The sequence below is a fragment of the Ophidiomyces ophidiicola genome, assembly GCF_022830035.1.
Source record: "Ophidiomyces ophidiicola strain CBS 122913 chromosome Unknown scaffold_33, whole genome shotgun sequence".
Lineage (NCBI taxonomy): Eukaryota > Fungi > Ascomycota > Eurotiomycetes > Onygenales > Onygenaceae > Ophidiomyces > Ophidiomyces ophidiicola.
This window is the reverse complement of record NW_026054673.1, coordinates 12,930-32,659: the sequence shown is the minus strand read 5'-3', so window position 1 is coordinate 32,659 and position 19,730 is coordinate 12,930. Positions and strand designations below refer to the sequence as shown.

The following is a 19,730-nucleotide window of genomic DNA, read 5'->3' as shown; positions in this document are numbered from 1 at the left end:
TGCTTAGCAATTCCGGTTGTTTCTGGGTATTTCCATTGTTCTGCTATAGGTGGTAAAAAAAAAGAGGATCAAGAAAAGGCAAGAGTAAGAACAACATTACAACCGAGATGTATCCTGTGATTTAGAATCTTGAGTATGGAAGCCTATATTCAATTCCCTATTAGTACTTCGAAGATTAGGGAAGCGAAGTAGGGGAGGTGCGGACCATTTCCCTCTCAATGTAATGACTGCCCAGTTGTTACCATCTGCATCAGTCTCCTTCTCCACATTTGTTGAAAAGGATATGGCACTCATGATTCCATCTCCGAACTTTTCATTCAGGATGGCTTTATACGCATACCCATAGTTCTGCACAATTTCGTACAACCGATATATCAGCGGTTCGCGAGGAGGCATCTCCACTGAGCGTCCTCGGTCTGGAAAGCCACTCATTTGCATTTCCAGTGCCGTGGCAGGAAGACGTAGTAGCTCGGCGAGTTTGTGGATATCTTCCTTCGATGCCTTCGCTTGGCCATAGAAGATAGCAGCAGTGGCTACTTCATTTCGGCCAATGTGCTGGGCAATCTGCTCAAAACTGAGATTTGCTTTAGCTTTAGCGTCGAATAGGAGAGAGGAAGACTGCGGAAGGTAGGGATGTTGGCTAGACTGCAGGTTGTTAGAGTGCATTTCCAACTAGTCATCAACACACTAGCCCTTGAAGGCGATTCCCGAAGTTTGTTTACAAGGCACATACATCTAACGTTGCAAGACCAGCCATGGTTGCCATTAGGAGGAGGAAGAACTTATTTATCAAGAGCTGAATTCAGACTAGGAATTATTATCGACGTCTCTTGCTGGTGGGATGAAGCAGCACCACGCCTTGTGCGGAGCAGCTTCTCCAATGCGGGGTAGCCATCGTCCGTGAGGGGCAAAGACTGCTGAGTAATCACTGGAGCTGACTCAGGCGCGACAAGACAAATTCGGCAAAACAAAGCAAATGTCCATTGGGCAACATGCAGCCGCCCATGTTGTGCTTCACAGACCACCCACCCGCCGCGAAAATGTCTTTCTTCTCTCTCATCACCCTCGAGGCAGTGGACGACGACTGGGCAATCTGCGGATATGCTGCCTGAAATCTTGGTTGGTAGCTACCGACAGTATAAAGAAGACACAACAACCTTCACCACATGGCTTGCCCAGCAGGCAAAGGCTTGTGGCTATACGGAACCTTCGCCAAGCCATGGAGCTGAAAACAAGGCTCCGGCTCGAGCCCCTCCTGAAAACCCGAAGCCGTCTGTTTCTACGGCGCCCAGGCTAAAAGGTAAAGCTAGAAAGCTTGCGAAGGAGGAGGTGAAATGTGAGGATATTCCTGAAATACCGGACCCTGCTCCAAGCGTAAAGTATAAACTGTCAACTCAGGAGATCCTCTTGCAGGTCAATGCTGTGGCAACATGGACCAAAAAGCGGATTCGAATGCCCTTAAGTGTCCAGAGGGTTCTCATGCGGGCGATTAACGCGCGGAAACGTTGCGTAGTCTGGTTTCAGAAAAAGGGGATAGACGACGCTTCCTCTCAAGGCCATTCATTTTTTATTGAGGTTCTTGAAGCTGCCTATGCGACTTTAAAGGGTCCGGAAGAACGTCCCCGGAAGCAAGCTCGACCTACCAAGACAGTGTCAGACAAAAACGCTACTGAGCTAGGGTAGGCGGCCTAGACCAGTACTTCTTCTATTTTATGGCTTACTCGTTCTTAGGAATCGCTTCGCAGCTCTTAATGTCGAATGTATAAGTGACTCTTTGAACAGCAATATATCAGATGCATCAGAGTCTAGCAAAGATTCGAAGAAGAAAAAGAAGAAGACAAATCCGAAGTCTAAAAAGATAGACTCGGTTATCTATGAACCTGAGATTGACATGGTTTGGGAAGCCCGTTTTACACTCTTCTGCTTTTTCGAGGACCTTCATAACATTCAAAAGGAGATAGCTAAAGTATGGACAAAATTCAATGCCAATGAGGTAGATTTGGTTTCCGCTGCTGTGATAACACTATCAGGAATTGAGCTTGTCCGCCGCGCCGAGAAAGAAATGTACCATACCTATCCCGAGGTATTCCCACGCAGGTCCTATATGGATATTATTCATTTTCTTTGTTGCTTTACTCCGACGCTTGAGGTCAAAGGATCAACGCCTAATCCAACTGTGCTCGAGGTGAATGCATTTGATGAGTTTGTCTATCTTCCGACTGCCCACATACTCTTTAAATTCTTGGCTGTCAATGATATTGATCTCTCAATGGGCCCCTGGCCTCCTGCTATTGTTCCTCTGGCACGGCGTTTCGTCGATCCAATACAGCCGGAGGAAAATAACGAATGGGAACGAAAAACAGCAGATGAAGACTTGTTTCTCTCTCAGTTGCTACTGGATATGATTCTCCAAGACAAAATGGCTGGCGTGGCTCGCTCCATGGAGATTAATGATCGGTTCAAGTATTCAACTTTTGTCCATGATGATTTGAAGAGTTCCCTGCACGATAAGCTGACCGCTAGCACATGCGATATTTGGAGAAATGGAACTCTATCTGTATACCATGTTTTCTTGGCTAGAACAATCCTAGACATTCGTCAGGTATGCGATAAGTCTTTTCAAGGTGCCGGATTCCTAGCCAGGGAGGGGTGGTATGCCGCCGCCACCTTCCAGTTCTCGCTGAGCGATCACCACACACTGAATACAGGAGATGTCGACTGGCCAGCCAAAGATTCTCCACTTCTCAAACAAATTTTCCAGCTGATTGGGCTGAAATTCCTTCGTCAAGTTGATGGATTCATGAAAAGGGAGAAGATACGTTCTTACCAGGCTAAGAACATCACTAGGCGCGCTACCAAAGAGGATATGGAGGCTGTGGCGAGGAGACACTCAGAGGCCCATGGTAGGGATTTTGAGGAAGTTTTACAAGGGCTCCAGACTTGTAATCACCTGCAGCTTATTGAACCGAATCAGGACTGCAATTTTATGGCAGACAAAAACCCCCTATACACAGGCCTTTGTATGCTGAACCTTGCAGTGCACGTTGGGGAAGCAGGCATTGAACTAGCAAATGAGTATCAGTCTATCTTCGCAGTTGCCCACATTTTCAATGCTTGGAAACACATTGGTCATGCTGAGGCTCTTGGAATTGAATGGCCTGAGATGGAAAAACTGCTTGAAGCGCAGCTGGGACCTCTATTTGCTGGGGAGTACCCCACAACCCCGGAAACCATGTACTCACGGTATCTCTTCCGGTCGGGCTGCACAAGTGCTGGAAGTACAACGTTCAAAAAGAAAAAACCGTGGAGGTTTCAAATCCAGACAGCGAAAGCCCTTCGTCAGTTACTCGGGAATGAAGAGCTAGTGGAGGAAGGTCTAGCAAGCTTGCAGGAGCAATTTGAAAGCCGGGAGAAAAGGTTACCGGGCAATAAGACAGCGTCTAAAAAGGGAAAGGCTCCTCGCTCGCTTACGCCGCTTCAATTCATGCGACAGCTGGAAAAGCATATTCCCGCACTAATCAAGCAAATGCAAATCGACTACGTTGGCCTCACACGACTCTGTAATGACTTGATGCAGCGTGTGCGTATGGCGCTGGAATCGCGCTTGGATATCACATTCGCCCGCTATGACCATGAGGACGAGAATGTGTATCTCGCAGTGGCTAATTTTATTCTGGAGAACAACGCTTCTGCGCTCAAGGAATTTTACAAGGTTGCTAGGTCTGGAGAGCAATTCGGCGGAGGTTCTGGAATCCTAGTTGCGCTCGACATTTTCGAAACGTTCCACAAGGACTTTCAGGATAAAGATGGGGAAGCGAGAAGACATGTAGACCGTCAAATGTGAGGCTCATAATGTGGTGATGATTTTGTACGGGCGGAACTAGGGGATATAACTCGCCGTAAAGAATCGTATTGCTAATCTAGTCTATTTGGATACGTACCAATCCATTTTTGCTTTGTGTACTCAGTTTAGTTTCTTTGCATTCTATAGCAACGCGGCTTGATTTCTCGGTGCTATGCTCACGAGCTGCAAAATGGGAAGGTCAACGTGTAGGAAGGAGGACCCACCACTCCTCCAAAAGTACACTCGTCCAGGCAGACACAATGCGCATGGAGAGAGCAACATACATCAAACAATCAAGGCCTAGATAAGCTTTAAGGTTTTGTAGAAATTAGCCGCCGGGCTTTGTGTTATTCCGAGCCGAGGCCAAGTACCTAACTAGCTCTGCTTAACGAGGCGCTTAGGACGGGCTCCCACTTCCCTCATCCTCCTTAAGAGCTACTCCGTACAGAGCGCACTGGCTTTGCTGTACGCATGGTGGTTAGTGATCTCACCGAACCATGACGCATCCCTCACAAGTTATTCGTGCATTAGCTGAAGACCCTCCATTCACTACACATTTTTCACCCCTTTATGTTGCTAAGAGCAAGGAGGAGCAATTACGGGCTGTTCGACGCCCATATCCAAAGAAATGAGGCCATAATTATGGTATAATTACAGCTCGACGTTCAATGGATTCGGTTTTCTTTTTTTAATGATGATCATCCTTCTGTCGTACGACTGCTTTCTACTAAACAAGAGGGGTATTATCAGAAGAATGTGATTGATGGCCATGAAAATCATTTAGCACCAACAGATGAGAGTTAAAACGCCCACTTATACCGCAATTCTGTCAGTACAAAAAAATAAAGGGACAAGCCGGAGCATAGTGGTACGAAACTGGGGATGGGTGAAAGAATGCAAAAATCAAAAACCGGGACAAATCAAGGTCGTGGCTGAAATGCTCTTTTTTTTGAAAGAAAACCAAACCATCACAGATCAGGGCCAATATGGCGGAGGTGGCCTCTCCTTTTCTGGGCTCTGGGGATGGACTTCTTCCGCATTACTGTCTAGAAGTTCCGTTGTGTCAGAAAAGCCATCAGACGATGGCGAGGGGGGTGTGAGCCCTCTTTCAAAAGTATTCGGCGCCTCTTGAGCCTGCAAAGATGCGTACGACGGAGGGGCACATTCACGGCGAGGTAAATTGTGTAGTGTGTGGGTGGCCCTTAAATGCTGGTCTCGACTGGGCGCTATTGATGCAGAAGCCTTCAGAACACCAGTGTCAGCTGCATTTTGGGATTTACTGGACTACAACTCACTGCCAATAACCCAGCAGCAATACACTGCTCATCTTGCCTCCAAGCTTTGGCATCCTGCTCCTGCCTGACTCTCCATTCGGCTATAGGCATTGCAACCGCTTCGTGCTGACTGCTTGTACTGCCGACAAGTCTGCCGTCATTCCAGATTCCATATCGAAGCATCATGCCAGAAAGTCTTGTCCGAGATATCTGACAATCTTTAATGTCACAGTCGACGAGGATCACACCTTCGACCATGCTATTCTTTAGAGTTACCTGGTTTAGGATACTATTCTCTACATGGCTATCACCTGCCAGATCGCATTGCTTGATCTCGCTCCTTATCACCGCAGCCCTGTTCCTCACCTTGCTTTCTTGAAAATTTGAATGTTCAACATGCCCTGCACCAAGAAATTTGGTCCTTGAAGCGCTCGAGTGCTCCAGGTGACTGTCGTCGGACACACTTGTTGCACGCAGACAGCATCGCTCGACGTGGCTATCAGATATAGAGCAGGAGCCTAGGTCACAATGTTCAATATAGCTGCTTTTGCCATGTTCCGAGAAGATTTGCACGCCTTTAAGCTGTGAGTGGCGGATGTAAGTGGATGACGAAAGGCTGGTGAAAACGCATGACTTGATGTTCGAACGCTCGATAGATGGGTAGTGAGCCCATGTGTCTGGGGTGACCGTGAGATCGTTCACGATGGATCTGCGGGCTTTGGGGACGGTGGATATCATGGCTCGGTGATAAAATGAGTGAGCTGATATGAGTTGGGCGGCAGCCCGAGATGAGATTTCACTTCAATCAGCTGAATAGCTGGCTGTCAGGTTTAGTTATCCCTCCACGAGGAAGCATTGAAGAGAGACCTGTTGAGACCGTACACGTGTGTCTACGATGACTCTACTCTGCTGACAGTAGCCCGAGTTCAGCCATGTTATCCGCGACAGTTGCCGACCCCCGTCCCATCACACTCTCCGTACTCTCGGCATCAGAAGTCCAGAACTGCTGGACTTAGCTTAATGGACGAAAGGTGGCCCATCGCCAGGCCAGAACGCATCCATCGTTTTCTTTTCTCTTTTACTTATTCCGCCACGTCACTCCTATTGTATTTGACTGATAACTTGTTCTGAATCGACCAAGCACATCCAACGGGCCGCCTTGAGAATGCAGACAGGCATGCCGAGCCGGCTTGGCTTACAGCCTCACCCGGCCTTTCATGCCAGAAACGGTGCCTTGGGCAGTAGCACCCGCGCCATTGTCAATCATGCCCAGCTGGCTGACTGGTTTTGACCAATGAAATATTTCCTACCTTGGTGATCTAGCGACCCTGTTTAGTAAGCTATATATAGAGACGCTCAGTTTTAAGAATAAAAATAATATGAGACAAACGGTATGCTACCGTACCGCCTGTAGTTTATTGCTTTATACTCCGTACGTATATCCGTTTCTGGTGGTTGCTGGGGAAGCTTGTTAAATGATCGTCCCCGCCGAACCACGGGGCTGGTGCAGCAGGCGCACGCCGATCTAAATATACGCGGCTCAATGCACGCATGCATGTCTATGACGCGGTGCACCCGTCCATCACTAACTAATGCTGGGGAACGTCCGGCTGCAGGCCCGAGACGTTGGAAATCAGCTGTAAGTCTGCGCGCGGATGAAAGAAACTGGGGCATGCGGCGCGTGGGGCACAGCATGATGCATCGCGACTATCTCGAATTACGAAAGCGTACGGAGTAGTTAGCTGTTTCTGGGGTGACAATACAGGACTGTCGTCGTTATCTACGCATCACTAAGCGGGAGAAAAAGCGGCAAGAGATATCCAGGAGGAGGAAAAATAGGGGGCCCTTTTCTGGCCAGTGTATGTACATACAAAAAAAGCCCCTTCCGTCTCCAGGGTATATGTGTGGGTTGTATATAGTATTTGCCAATAATGGGGAGGCCGGCAAGGGGGAAAGGATTCGAAGGGGCGCCCTCCTTCCCCCACACCCCCTTTTTCCCCAGGAGAGAACGTAGAAACGAAAAGAGATAAATCAATTAACCAAACCCAGTCCTACCCATCCAGTCCCATCCTCCATTCCGGTTACCATTAAAAGAGTGTGGTGTTTTATCTATCCCCCCTAGTCATACAGTGGGTTTGGCGAGAAGAAACCCAGGACTTGTCTTGGCGACGAGATGGGAAGGCAGATAAAGGGGGGGGTTTAAACAAAAGTTATTAAAACAAGAGCAAGAAGACCACAAAAATGGCAGCACCAGGGAAAGAGCCAGTAAAGAGAAGAGAGGCGGGTCGGACGACTGTGGCGGCTTCTGGAGCTTTTCGAACGGTCGATTGTGCAGTGCTTATAGGAAAATCCGTTTCTAGCGAGAAATGAAAGTTGCGAGAATGTCTTTGTCGTGGAAAAAGACCCATGGTAGACGTATGTTTGCCGGGCTATCCCGCTACAGCGAGGACAAAGTAGTGAGGGACAAGGGAGATTCTCCGTGCAGCCAGAAAGGAGATCAAGAAGCACAGCAGCGAAAAGCATCAAAAGCAGACAGAATCACCCGGCCGGCCTGCGTCTTTTCTTGACGGCACCGATCCCCGGGCTGGGGGTTGTCGGAGGTAGAGCAGGCTCTACATGACAATGCATTGGCCGGTGGTGCCCCGGGCGAACATGGGGCCTGTAACTGTTAGCCGGCGGTGTCTGTAGGGGGTGAGATAGGGAGGGACGTACCGGTGGTCTGGGGAGCCTTGGGGGCGACGTAGTTCTCCATTATGATTGAGAAAAGGGGGTGTTTGAGTGTCTCGAAAGTCACGAAGTAGTAGTATTAGCAAACAGGCAAGCTGGTCTGATTCGAGGAATAATAGCCGAGCTGGGTTGGGGAAGAGAGAGAGAGAGCAGCTCAAACCACCAGGGTCTGCGGGCGCTATTTATGGGCTGGCAGCTCGAAGGACGACGAGTGCAGGGCAGGCAGGCCGCAAAGGGACAACGCGCGCACGACTACGGCGGCGGCGTTTGAGGGATTTGCGAGATGTGGCGGCTGGCCGGCGATGGGCGAAACAGAGTCCGTGAACGGAGAGGCCGAGATCGTGGCGTGCAAAGGTTTGACAGAGAGACAGACAGACAGACAGCGGTGATGGAGACGAGCAAGTCAAGCGAAGCGAGAGAGGGAGAGAGCGAGCAAAGGACCGTTCCAGCCGGATCCAGCAGAAAGAGAAACAAACAATAGGAGGCTCAAAGAGACGCGCGAAGAAAGAAAGAAAGGCAGAGCATGCGGGACCGACCAAACAGACTGACAGACAATGTGCAGCAGCGTGTGGATGAATGAGCCATTAAATACAGCGCCGGCGCCGGCTTGGTATTGTGCTGGAGGGGCGGCAGGGTAGGCGAACACGAGCAGAACAATAGGGCCACGGGGGGGCATCTGGGTATCAGGGTATCAGGGGATCTGGGGATCAGGGGGGCAGGCGGGGCATAGCGCGGCGGGCGGTCGGCGGTCTGGCAGGCTGGGAAGAGCGAGTCTGCCCACTGCCATTCTCTCTCTCTCTCTCTTCCCCCGCTGCCCCCCTCGCTGCCCCCTGGGAGATCTCGCCGTCGTGCTGCTTGGGATGCGGATGGGATGCGGTCGAGCCGGCCAATCAGCGCGCGGGGACGTCAATGGGCGGCACGTGACGGGGCGCGCTAGGCGGCTTGCTATTGTAGTCTGCAGGACAATAGAGCGATTTGAGAAGAATAGCGAGAAGAATAGGACGAGCGAAAGAAAGAGAGAAGAAAGAAAGAAAGAGAGAAAGCAATCAATACTACCAGTACGTCCACTCACGTGTACACCTCCTGCGTCAGCGCGTTGAGCCCCAGGCCCTCCTGCGCGATGTCCTCCTCGATCAGGAACATCAGCGGCATCTCCACCAGCGTGCCCTTGACGCGGCTTAGCTCCGCCTTCACCGCCGCCGCCCCGCCCGCAAACTCGTCGCCGATCACGTGTCCGCACGCGTACCGGCTGGGCGCCGCCACCACCCCCTGCCCGCTGTCCGCACCGCCGCCGCCGCCGCCGCTGCTGCTGCTGCCGCCCTGCTTCTGCTGCTCCACCGCCGCCTTGCGGAAGTAGTACTCGTAGAACTCCTTGTAGTCGTTCCAGTTGCGCACGCTGTCGTCCGGCACCGCGTGGAACACCTTGCGGTACACCTCCGTGTTCGTGCGCGCCCGCGAGTTCCACAGGCTCTGGAATCCCTCCGCCAGCGGGTCTGTCACCACCCGGTCCTCCGCCGTCCCCAGCTCGTACGCGTTGCCGCCCATCCCCACCGGCTCGAAGTTGCTGTCTGGCCGCCCGCAGTCCTGCGCCGCCACCAGCCCCAGGTGCTTGCGGCACAGCTGTCGCCGCAGCGTCGCCGCGAACCGGCTCACCACGTACGCCTGCCCGTTCATCGTCGACTCCAGCGCCGTCGGGTCCTGGATCACCACCGCGATCTCCGAGTCGCGCAGCCCCAGCTGGGACCGGTCGTTGATATTCGCGCTGCCGCAGATCACCGTGCGGTCGTCCGCAATCATCACCTGTGCGCTAATTAGCCGCCCAAACATACACCATAACGCCGCACAAAGGAAAAAAAATAAAAATAAAAAAATCCTTTTCCTTACCTTCGAGTGCACGTACAGCTCCTCCGACACAAACGCCTCCACCTCCGACATCGCGTCGCTGTGCTCCCACGGCACCTTCTGGATGTCTTCCCCGTTCAGCATGTAGCACTCCGCCACGCTGTCCCACCGGCCCGGTCGCACCCCCTGCGCCTGCGACTGCGGCACCTGCTGCTTCGCCGCCTCCTGGTACTGTCCGTATGCCGCCGTGGTGTCGAACGCCGGCCGCGACGTCGACGTGGCCGTCCCCGTGATGCCCGCGTTGTACTGCTGCTGCGCCTCGCCGTAGCTCACCCCGCTCTGCTGCTCCGCGCCGCGCATCGCGCCGCTGGCGTTGATCCGGTCGTAGTTGCGCAGGTTGTAGAACCGGATGTAGTCCATCGGGTTCACGCCTTCCTTCGCGATCACCTCCATGATGCTGTGCCCGCCACGGTTGATCGAGTTGTACTGGAACTCCATGATCGCCCGCGTGCCCAGGCTGCCCTCCTCGCGCAGGTCGCCCGCGAACCCCGGGATCGCCGGGATGACCACGATGACATGGAACTTCTGCTTGGCCCGCGCCGCCCGCAGGATACGCTCCACGAGCGCTGCGCCAATTTTGTTCTTGACCGGTGCCTGAGCGTCGCCCGTCGACGTGATGAAAAACTGGTTCTCAATGTAGATGAAATGCTCACTCTCCCGGATGATCGTGCAGTATGCTTCCGCAATCGAGCTCTCCGGCTGCGCCGATCCGTGGCTCCATTTCGAGCAGCTGCGCACGATCTGGCAGCCCACTCTCACCGGTGACTGGGCCTGCCCGCGTTGCCCGCTCAGATACCGGTCCTGATACCGGTGCACCTGTCCGGCCAGCTGTCCACGCAGAACATTGCCGAAATTTGTGACGTCAGACTTCAGCGTGCCAAACCCACGGTTGGCATCCTGCTGCCCGGCTCCGTGGTCAAAAAGGCCGCGGGACGCGTCCTGTCCGGGGGGAGGAGGGAAGTACGGAGCCTGGCTTGACCCTTGCTGTGGTGGTGGTGGTGCTCCTGCTGCGGTGGTCGTCTGAGCTGGGTTGGAATAGGATGTGCCAGACTGCCACTGCGGTTGCGTACCATGCGCTGCCTGCTGCGGCGGCGGGCCTGGTGGAGGTGGAGGAAGCTGTTGTGGTTGCAGTTGAGGTTGGCCTTGGGCGGTGCCCGGCGCTTGTCCAGAGGCAGCAGGGATCGGCGGTTGCTGCCCTGGTGGCGGTGCGTTCTGCCCTTGCGCCCCTGGTTGGTGGAAGCCCATCGAGGAAAGCGGCCGCTGGTAGAGCACCAACTTCGAGTACCGCACGTCTTTTCGCACGTTATACTTCTCGTCGTAGATGAAGTTCCAGCGGTCCACAAACAGCTGTCGCAGGTCCTCCACCACCGGTCCCTGCAAACTTACTGCAACGTCGGTCCACCCGATGCGGGAAAACGTCTTTCGGTCGAGCTCGTTTTTCTCCCAGTTCACAATATCCACGAAGTCCAAGATTCGCGCATTGTTATAGTCTTGCCCTGGGAAAATCGTGTCTTTTATGTCGTGCGGGTGAACGTCCGAAATCGAGTGCTGGTATGTATCCCAACGCCCGAAACAAAGGTCCAAACCACCCATGAAGGCCAATTTTCCATCAACCAAGCAAAGTTTCTCATGGTGGGCCCAGTATAAAATGACATTGTCGCTCATTCCGTACAGCCCTTTCAACGCATCGCCGGACAGCTTCGCAATTCCCGCGGGGTTCAAAGTCATGTTCTGGAAGCCGGACACCACGTTGGAGTGAAGCGTCTTCTTATCAGGGAGATGATCGGGATGACGAAAAACCGCGATATTCGGGTGCAAGTCTTCCAAATGATGTTTTGTATGCGAAGACGACACTAAATTCATCCTTATCAGCGAGGCCTCACCCCGAGGAGAGCTACCATCTTACATGCAAGTGCCTGGGTCACCTCCTTATACACTATGACATTGACCTTTACGCCTCTCTTCGCAGCAGCCTGAAGCATGCGGTCCAGCCGATACTGCTCGTTTTGAGCCGGGGGCCGCCGCAGATACAATTCAGGGGAAAGCCACCCTTTCTCCGGTCAGTATTGATCATATAATATACCGAAGGCACTTACAATCCAGAATCCAAATTGACTCCCTGGCCGTCTCCAGTGCCCTTGAGACAGCCCACATGTACGTACACCCATCCACGTACCACTTTGCATCGTTATAGTCCCTCTCGGGCGCAAAGCTACCGTACCGTGTCTTTTCTCCCGGTTGTGTAGTGCTGGGCCCGTAAGTGGCGTACGCCTGCGGATCAATGCTCGAGCCAATTTTCTGTGCCCATTCGGATCCCATGCCCTGAACTTTCCCAAGGAGTCCAGACACGAAATCTGGCTTGGGGGGTTTCCCACCCTGCTGGTATGGAGGGTTTTGAGTTTGCGGTGCGTTGCCGTAGTACCCTCCCTGCGGCGGTTGTGGTTGTTGTCCGCCCTGTGGAGAAGGTTGGCCGATGCCCTGGGAAGGCGGCTGATTCTGAACTGTATTAGTATGGGGGGAAAGCAGGAGACATCAGGACGCCATACAGAGTGAGGAACCTGCGTATTGTAGTGTGGCTGCTGATACTGGCCCGCGGGTGCTCCTTGCGTGTGAGTTTGATATTTATCCCGAAGTTTGTTGAATGTATCTCCGAATAATGCACGGGTACTTCCTCCTTTACTAGATCCCTGACCTGGCGTATCCCCATAGGCCATATTGTTGTCTTTGCCAGCCATGGCTTTGCCAACAATCGCCGTGGACGCTAGTTACTTGAACGGTGGACAAGAGGTACGGAAGGGGGTTGTCTCAAGCGCAGCCAACTAATAGAACGAAAAAATCCAAGCAAGCAAATCCAAGAACACTATCTGGTGCAAATTGATGTCTGCAAAACTATGCCAATGGTGGGCGGAGCTCACCAGGGTGGTCGTCGCCTTCATATAGGCGTCGCGGTGCCGCGTGAATACGCAACCAAGTGGGGGGAGGGGTGTTCTGTGGCTGGTGGAGAGGCGCAGCACACGGGTCTACTGATTGGCCGTGCTGGATCTACTTCAGCTGGGCTGACGGCTGCTTACTCATCCAAGGTAAAATCTTAAATCAAAGGTTTAAAATACAGGTTCAGCGCTGACAGAACATCCGCAGCAGAGCGCAGATGTAAGTAGCCAATGTGGGATTCTCGAAGGGCAGACCGGCTCCAGAAGCCGCGCACTCTCTACGCATCAGTCATCAATCGCCATTATTATGTCCCTTCTCTAGCACCATGGAACTTGGTAGAGCGTTTCCACCACCCAGATATTGCCCGGAACAAGACAAACAAAGAGCCATACGAGTTTCTATCACGGCGGTTGACATTGACCCGTTCGAGCTGCCCAAAAGCTTCTACGGTTAGCATTGCTGAACCCTTGACGATCGCTAGAAGGCAGAAAGAAATAATGAGAATACTTATACCCGACCTACAATTGGCTCGGACAGGCCAGACGCAGCGAATAGAAACGCTAATCACTAAATTATGTGGCGATTTCGAATCCTTGTTTGCATCACTCTTTATGGATAGGATAGCATAACTTCCGGAGGAGCGACAGGCGTCCCGTGGCTGTTTGTCAAGGTCAGGGTGACCTTGAGTTCCATGGCATCGCGCCCGGTCAGTAGCCAGTCGAGTTGGCTAATTCTCCGGTACAGCAGCGAGGGGAAGTAGAAGAAAAGCGCCCAGACTAGAAGCAAAAAGACCGTCATGACAAAGCCGTTGAACAGTGTCTTTTCAAATAATGTCATGCAGTAAACCCCGGTAGTGACCTCATAACGGTAATAATTGAGGCGGATCTGATCAAGGGCTTGTTTCAGAACGTTTGGACGGGTAGGCAGCCCGCTGGAGTCATGGCGCGTTTTTGTGAGCGGCATTAGGGGAGGTTGCAAGTAATATAATATAGAGGCTCTTAGAAGTCAGGAAACGAGGTGCAACGCGCGTAAAAATAAGAAAAAGGGAGGGCGATGGTATGAAGGGAACATCGGCGGGCAGACGGGAGCTTGTGTTGCTGGAGGTGAGGAAGTCACTCTGTGCGTGTGACGACAGACGCTTCCTCTTCCAGCTCCACCGCTCGTTTGACCACAGAAGCTGTGCCGGAGAAGAACCACTGGGGTGACAGAGAAGGTATTCGAGGCGGAAAAGACGACCAACACTATCTCAAGAGGAGGCAGCGATGGTCGAGGCAGCCCGTAATATTTCTACTACGGAGAACACAGACTACACAGTCTAAACACCAAATAGAAAAGAAATCACCGTGTACAAACAACGGCTCGTAGATAGCAGAACGGGTAAAGATTTCAGCTTCCCCGGTTCAACCGGCCCGGTATCTGTCTCACCTCAAATTCTTGAGGCTTGTAAGGCAGCCATCCTCTGCCCAGTCACTTCAAGGGCAGGTCACGGATAACCGGGTACAGGAAATATTTCTATTGGATGGGTACAGAGGCACTCGAGAGTTTCACGAGCTACGGGTAGACGGGGATCATCAAAACATGACATCTCGCTCACAAGAACTTACTAAATAATAAACGGCTGAAGAAACAATTGGTTACATAAGCGGAGATATATTATTGCTGCGTCGGACTTTGCTGGTTTTTAGACTTCAATCACTTGGCTTTCCGACAGTGTTTCTCGTCGACTATTTACCTAAGCCCTTCATTAACCACGGGTCGTATAAGATTTCGTTAGCTTTAGGCCGTTCTTCCGGTGACCATTTTAAAATCCGCCGAAGAAATCGCAGAAAACCTTCTTTGTCCTCGCCTTTGATTTTATCTGCAAGTTCTTCCAGCGAGTGAGTAGGGATGGGAGCAGGACCTGTCCACTTGCCTTCAACAGAGTGTAATATTAATATCCGTATACTTAGAATAGTAGAGAATGTCTAACGTACCCTGCTCATCCCACCAAATGCGGCCCATTTTGCTTTGTTCTAGAAATATCTTTGGAGGAGGGCCCATGATGGCGATCATTTCCGCAATGTGAATGGAGTCATCAAGAAGTCTCTCATTGTTCCGGGCATTGAATAGGGTGGTGCTGGATACTAGATCCCAACACTAAACAGAGTGAGCACTGCTCAATGCAAATTCAGAAAATCCATACTTACCACCATACCCACACTCCAAATGTCAATCTTGGTATCCCATGGCATCCGCAACACGATTTCAGGTGCTCGATAAACATCTGGCATTACATCCTCCCATGGAAATTTTTCATTTTCTCCAAAAATATGTGCTTCTCCAAAATCGGTAATAAGAGGAAATTTCTCAGTAAGTGGAATCCTTCGGCTCATATAAATGGTACGATCTTCTAGGACCTTTCTAGGCACGGGTGTTTGTAGTTCAGCATTTTCGAAGGTCGTGAATACTTCAGGGCTATCAATATCTATGAGCAAGTTCCGAGCCTGCAAGTCTATCTATAGTTAGAAACAGCCCAAAGAGATGTATTCAGGGGACCACAGAGTGTACCTGTATGCACTATTCTTGCTTGATGTAGAAAGTCTAACGACGCTATGATCTGCCGCAAGGAGCCTTTTATAGATTCTATTCGTAATGTTTGTGAAGGGATGAGATCAAGAATCTGCATTAGACTCAGCCCAAGAGGCTGGTGTACAAGACAAATATGCGGGCCATGCGGGCCTTCTAGTTCAAATGAATCGTAGAGCTTTCTGTGCAGGTCCCTGGCTAGGAAACCTTCGGCCATGGGATACACGGACTCAAGGTACTTGTAAATATCAAGCTCATTGTTTGCTTTATTAGAATGGTTGACACAGATTTTCAAGACGACATGTTGGCGCTTCCTGAGTAAAATTTGGTGGGCTATGAAGAGTCAAGACAAAAGGCCAATGGGCACTTACGCCAAGTCACGCGAAAGCCAAACTGTAGACGAACCCCCATAGCCTACTTTTCCTACAATCTGATATCTGTCCTGCAAAACCTGCCCTAGGGTAGCCGGGTAGTAGTGTTCGGGCTGGTAGGTTGGAAGTTTCTCTTCCTCAATTGGTGTAGAGGCATCAATTTCTTTGAAGCCGGTAGTGGGAAACGTTAGAGGCGAGGTAAAGGCAGGAGCCATGATCTGAATTCGACGGGATTGATAGCAGGTGCGTGCGTGGTGGCAGTTGAAGATGGACGACGCAAAACGGATTTGACGTAGCAGCAAGAATTGAGATGGCATTCTGAAGAAGTGGGATTCCACGACCACAACCCGTGTTTTTATTGCATCGTAAGAGCCCAAATGTTCCGCGTCACCAATATAGGGTCAAATGCCAGAGTCGCGTTTGACGACGCGTAGCTACGTGCCACCCGCCGAGATTTGTTTGCACGGTTTGTTCTGTGGCTGTCCATCTTCAACCGACCAATAATAAAGAAAGAAACCTGCCTCCATTTCACTATTCCACATTAGAATTTCGATATTGTGAATATTTCCCATGGGTTTCAGCTTTACTCATTAGAGTATTCAATAATGTCTATGTGAAGGTTTGACGTGAAAGTATCACTCATCAATAACTAGTTAGTATCTTGGCTTACGTCAGCGGCCGTAACTGCTTGGTTTCATCCTGATTTGACCAACACACAACTGCATGGTCAGCTCACAGAGCCAGTGCTAGTGTTTTGGTGTAGACCATCTCTGCATTCCATTTCTTCTGATACCTGGGCTATTTGTGCACCGATATACTGGTCGACTTTAGCTGCCTAAGCTCTCCAGCAATCCTCGACTCTGAAACACCATGGCGGCCGAAGATCAAGAAGATCCTCTTATCAAGGCATTGCCTCCTGCCAGTGACTATCTGACTTATTTGACTATTCTTGAATATCAATTAACGCCTGTTCGCCTGCCAATACTTCACCGTGTTCTTCAAGATGAGACCCTGACTACTAATATTGGCTGGGATCTTGTACAGCTACTCCTGCCCCTGTTGCCGGCTTCTGAGGATTGTTTGCAGGATATTGCACGGCTTGGGAATCCTCGAGAAGTTATTCTAAGGGTTTCAGATGCCCTGATGACTTTGCAACCGTCATTAGACGAAGAAGAAAACGAAGCCACAGTATCTGATGAAGACTACCCTCAACTAGACACCTCATCGGATTCCGCGGAGAAGCCGGTTCCGCTGCATATTTTACAATTCAACAGTCTTGTTTCCATGCTTACTGTGCTCCATGCCAGGATCAAAACCAAATATCCTAGTCGCTTCATTGCTACATCGCTCCACGCCGCCCTTGAAGCATATACAGAATACCCTACACTTGAAACCACTACAGCGATAGTGGAATTTTTAAGAGACATATCCGGGAATAAAAGGCCTGCCCTTCCGCCCCGAAATGCAAGTGAGCAGCTTATTCAACGTACAACTGGTGCACAGGCTCCAGATCCGGAGGCCGAGGATGAAGCGCACCCGGAAAACTCCACCGCCCAAGAGACCGCCTTAATCCAGAAACTCGTCCAGTTTGGACTTATGGAAGCTCTCAAAATTTTTCTTCTCCATTGCACCGGTAAGGCGCCTCCCGGGATGCAATGGACCATTCGGGTTCAAGAGAAGTTAGACAAGGATTCTGCTCCATCACCATTTGACCTAGGGGACTACTTTAGTCGAATTGAGCATGCAAAAGAAAGAGATACTACAGTTGGAAAGATATTGGTAAGCTTCAGTTTGGGCTACCGCATACTTGTTCTAATGCAACGTCTAGGCATTATCCAGGGATTTCGGACTTGAATCGAAAGATTTACTGCAAGTAGCATTAAACCGTGGTGACAGCGATGCATCACCTCTAGATTTTGAAAATCTACCCAAGTCTGCAGCAGAAATTCCTTTAGAACCCCATGGATGTCTTATTATGCTCGCCGCACGCTATTCCACTGCTGTGCTTTTCGACTCTACACAGCCAGAAACAAATACCTCCGTCTATAGAAACATCCCAAACATTTTTGAAAATTTCCTAAGATCGAACGAGAAAGAAAGCATCAAAGACGTTGCAGCAGAAGCCCCAATTCCACTCCTTGATTCTCTTCTGGTGCTTGCTCTGATATCTATTCACCGTGAACCGAACTCTATGGTGCGAGATGAATATTCATTTAAGCAATTACTGCTTACCATAGTTGCGTGTGTCAGAGTCCCCAGCATGCGACGATTAAGCCGCGTTGAAAGAGTGCCTTTGGCCTTGTTCCATACTTACCCGAATGCCCAGACTAAATACGACCTCATTTTTTCTATATTCAGTGACGATGAGCTTCAATATGCCAGGGAACCAGCGATAAGTTGGCTCAAACAGGAACTGCTTAACACAACACAAGATATCGTAGAGTCAGTCATACCTAATCCATTTATGAAGTCCGACTCATTTTCTACCCTTTTCCGAGCCATCTACAAACCTCTTCCCAGCAGCTATTCATCCCTATCCTCCCTATCCACTTCAGCTTTATTTGCCGAAGTGATCAATTTTACCCAACATGATTCTACTCTTTATATCTCTGCGCTTAACTTTTATTATCTGCTCTGCAAATCAGACGTCTTAAGACAGGGCTTGAAACTCCAGGAGCTGAATGCTGGATTCAGAAGAGACTATTTGAATCCGATGAAAGCGTTTGCTCAGAGTCTCACCAAGGATCCTACGATTGGTGAGAGAGTTGAAAAGGAGTTTGATGAAGGATTGGCACATATGTCGAAGTCGGTGGCAGATGTTGTGTTGCATGTTATCGGGGAAATTGAGATAGTGGAATGGGAGGATTCAACACACTCAGCATAGCGTTCTGGCTCGCGATTATGTGAGAATTATGTATGTGTCCAGATACCCGTTTAAATATAAAGCTATCAGACAACCTCATAAGAAATCTAGATAGATTTGTCTTGCCTACTATATGCCAATTGGTTTCTCCCGTAGAGGATTGAATGCATCCGGATTTACCTTCAAGTTCATTGTTGTTCAAATATACGAGGACAGAAATTGACCTCTAAGAGAACCATGCCTCCTGTATTAGAACGTCGTGTCTACTGCTTCACCATCTGCTGTCATAAAGAGAGTTCCTTTCACGAAATAGGGCGTATAGTAATGGAGGAGTTCTCCCTGAAAAAGATCGTTTATTACCTCCGCACGCGCACTTCTGGCCTCTGCAATACTCGCGGTCGGCCCGTCTGCGAATCGATAAAGACAGAACCCCTAGTCCCGGGAATTGGGATATTCCTATTCATCAACCCGCGGCGAAAGCGCTCGACGTAGGGGTTGTCTTCCAGGGGCTCAGAGTTGAAAAACTCGACCAATTCCCTCCTCAGCTGCCACGGCAGTGCGAAGATTATGTCCCGGAACTGGCTCGCACTGCTGGTGTCGGGGTGGCCGCGTTCGGGCGAGAGCGGGCGGTCGCTGGCGTCGGTGAATCGCAGAGAGTTGATGAGCACGCCTTCGAGGCACCGCAGGTCATCTGGGGAGACGAGGGTCAGGCCGCGTCGCTCCATGATGTTTTTGAGCATGCCGAGACACACGAACTCCTGGTGGGCGCGGCGGGTGCGCTGGCGGACGGCGGCCTGGTCCTCATCGGCGGGGTTCATAGCGGCGAAAGCTGGTGGGCAACGGATAGACAGAGGAGGGGGCGTTCATCCTCCGTGGATAGACGTGCACTCACTAGACGATCTAGGACCGTGTAGTTGAGCAAAGTATACTCCGTATACTCTGTACGTATACTTCGTAAGTGAGTGTTGTTCTGTCCAGATGGAGGAGCAAGTGCCACGAAGGTGACGTCATCAAACCCAGAGATCTTCCCAACAGCCTCCATGCGGCCTCAACACGCCTTGTTAGGTTATTAGCACCCATTAAGGCTTTACAGACTGCGTTTATAGCAATAAAGTTGCTGTTTCACAGCTGAATTTGGCTACGGTAACGACTGCAGCTATCCCAAATAAACGTGCCACACGGGCATCCTATAGTTAACCTTTCATCCAGGCCACCTCCCCTTGTAGCAGTGCAACCGCAAAAGCCCGGGAAAC

At 50.8% G+C, this 19,730-nt stretch overlaps 7 protein-coding genes across 7 annotated transcripts; 2 read left to right on the top strand and 5 right to left on the bottom strand.

Moving 5' to 3' along the window:
- Positions 1–96: 96 nt before the first annotated feature.
- Positions 97–757, bottom strand: cyn1 (Cyanate hydratase; the record flags this gene model as incomplete). The annotated part of the gene is made up of 2 exons (XM_049254896.1): positions 97–645; positions 734–757. The coding sequence occupies 2 exons, from the start codon at positions 755–757 to the stop codon at positions 97–99; spliced, it is 573 nt and encodes a 190-aa protein (XP_049106063.1).
- Positions 758–1,101: 344 nt separating this feature from the next.
- Positions 1,102–3,844, top strand: LOZ57_005869 (uncharacterized protein; the record flags this gene model as incomplete). Its single annotated transcript, XM_049254895.1, has 2 exons — positions 1,102–1,679; positions 1,732–3,844. The coding sequence occupies 2 exons, from the start codon at positions 1,102–1,104 to the stop codon at positions 3,842–3,844; spliced, it is 2,691 nt and encodes an 896-aa protein (XP_049106062.1).
- Positions 3,845–4,819: 975 nt separating this feature from the next.
- Positions 4,820–5,856, bottom strand: LOZ57_005868 (uncharacterized protein; the record flags this gene model as incomplete). The annotated part of the gene is made up of 2 exons (XM_049254894.1): positions 4,820–5,086; positions 5,140–5,856. 2 exons carry the CDS (start codon positions 5,854–5,856, stop codon positions 4,820–4,822), a joined length of 984 nt encoding a protein of 327 aa, XP_049106061.1.
- Positions 5,857–8,913: 3,057 nt separating this feature from the next.
- Positions 8,914–12,482, bottom strand: LOZ57_005867 (uncharacterized protein; the record flags this gene model as incomplete). Its single annotated transcript, XM_049254893.1, has 5 exons — positions 8,914–9,645; positions 9,730–11,600; positions 11,654–11,797; positions 11,844–12,243; positions 12,294–12,482. The coding sequence occupies 5 exons, from the start codon at positions 12,480–12,482 to the stop codon at positions 8,914–8,916; spliced, it is 3,336 nt and encodes a 1,111-aa protein (XP_049106060.1).
- Positions 12,483–14,402: 1,920 nt separating this feature from the next.
- On the bottom strand, positions 14,403–15,829 carry LOZ57_005866 (uncharacterized protein; the record flags this gene model as incomplete). Its single annotated transcript, XM_049254892.1, has 5 exons — positions 14,403–14,590; positions 14,652–14,814; positions 14,865–15,169; positions 15,226–15,557; positions 15,615–15,829. The coding sequence occupies 5 exons, from the start codon at positions 15,827–15,829 to the stop codon at positions 14,403–14,405; spliced, it is 1,203 nt and encodes a 400-aa protein (XP_049106059.1).
- Positions 15,830–16,484: 655 nt separating this feature from the next.
- Positions 16,485–18,498, top strand: YBP1 (YAP1-binding protein 1; the record flags this gene model as incomplete). Its single annotated transcript, XM_049254891.1, has 2 exons — positions 16,485–17,393; positions 17,443–18,498. The coding sequence occupies 2 exons, from the start codon at positions 16,485–16,487 to the stop codon at positions 18,496–18,498; spliced, it is 1,965 nt and encodes a 654-aa protein (XP_049106058.1).
- Positions 18,499–18,833: 335 nt separating this feature from the next.
- LOZ57_005864 (uncharacterized protein) lies at positions 18,834–19,295 on the bottom strand (the record flags this gene model as incomplete). Its single annotated transcript, XM_049254890.1, has 1 exon — positions 18,834–19,295. One exon carries the CDS (start codon positions 19,293–19,295, stop codon positions 18,834–18,836), a length of 462 nt encoding a protein of 153 aa, XP_049106057.1.
- Between the last annotated feature and the right edge of the window lie 435 nt (positions 19,296–19,730).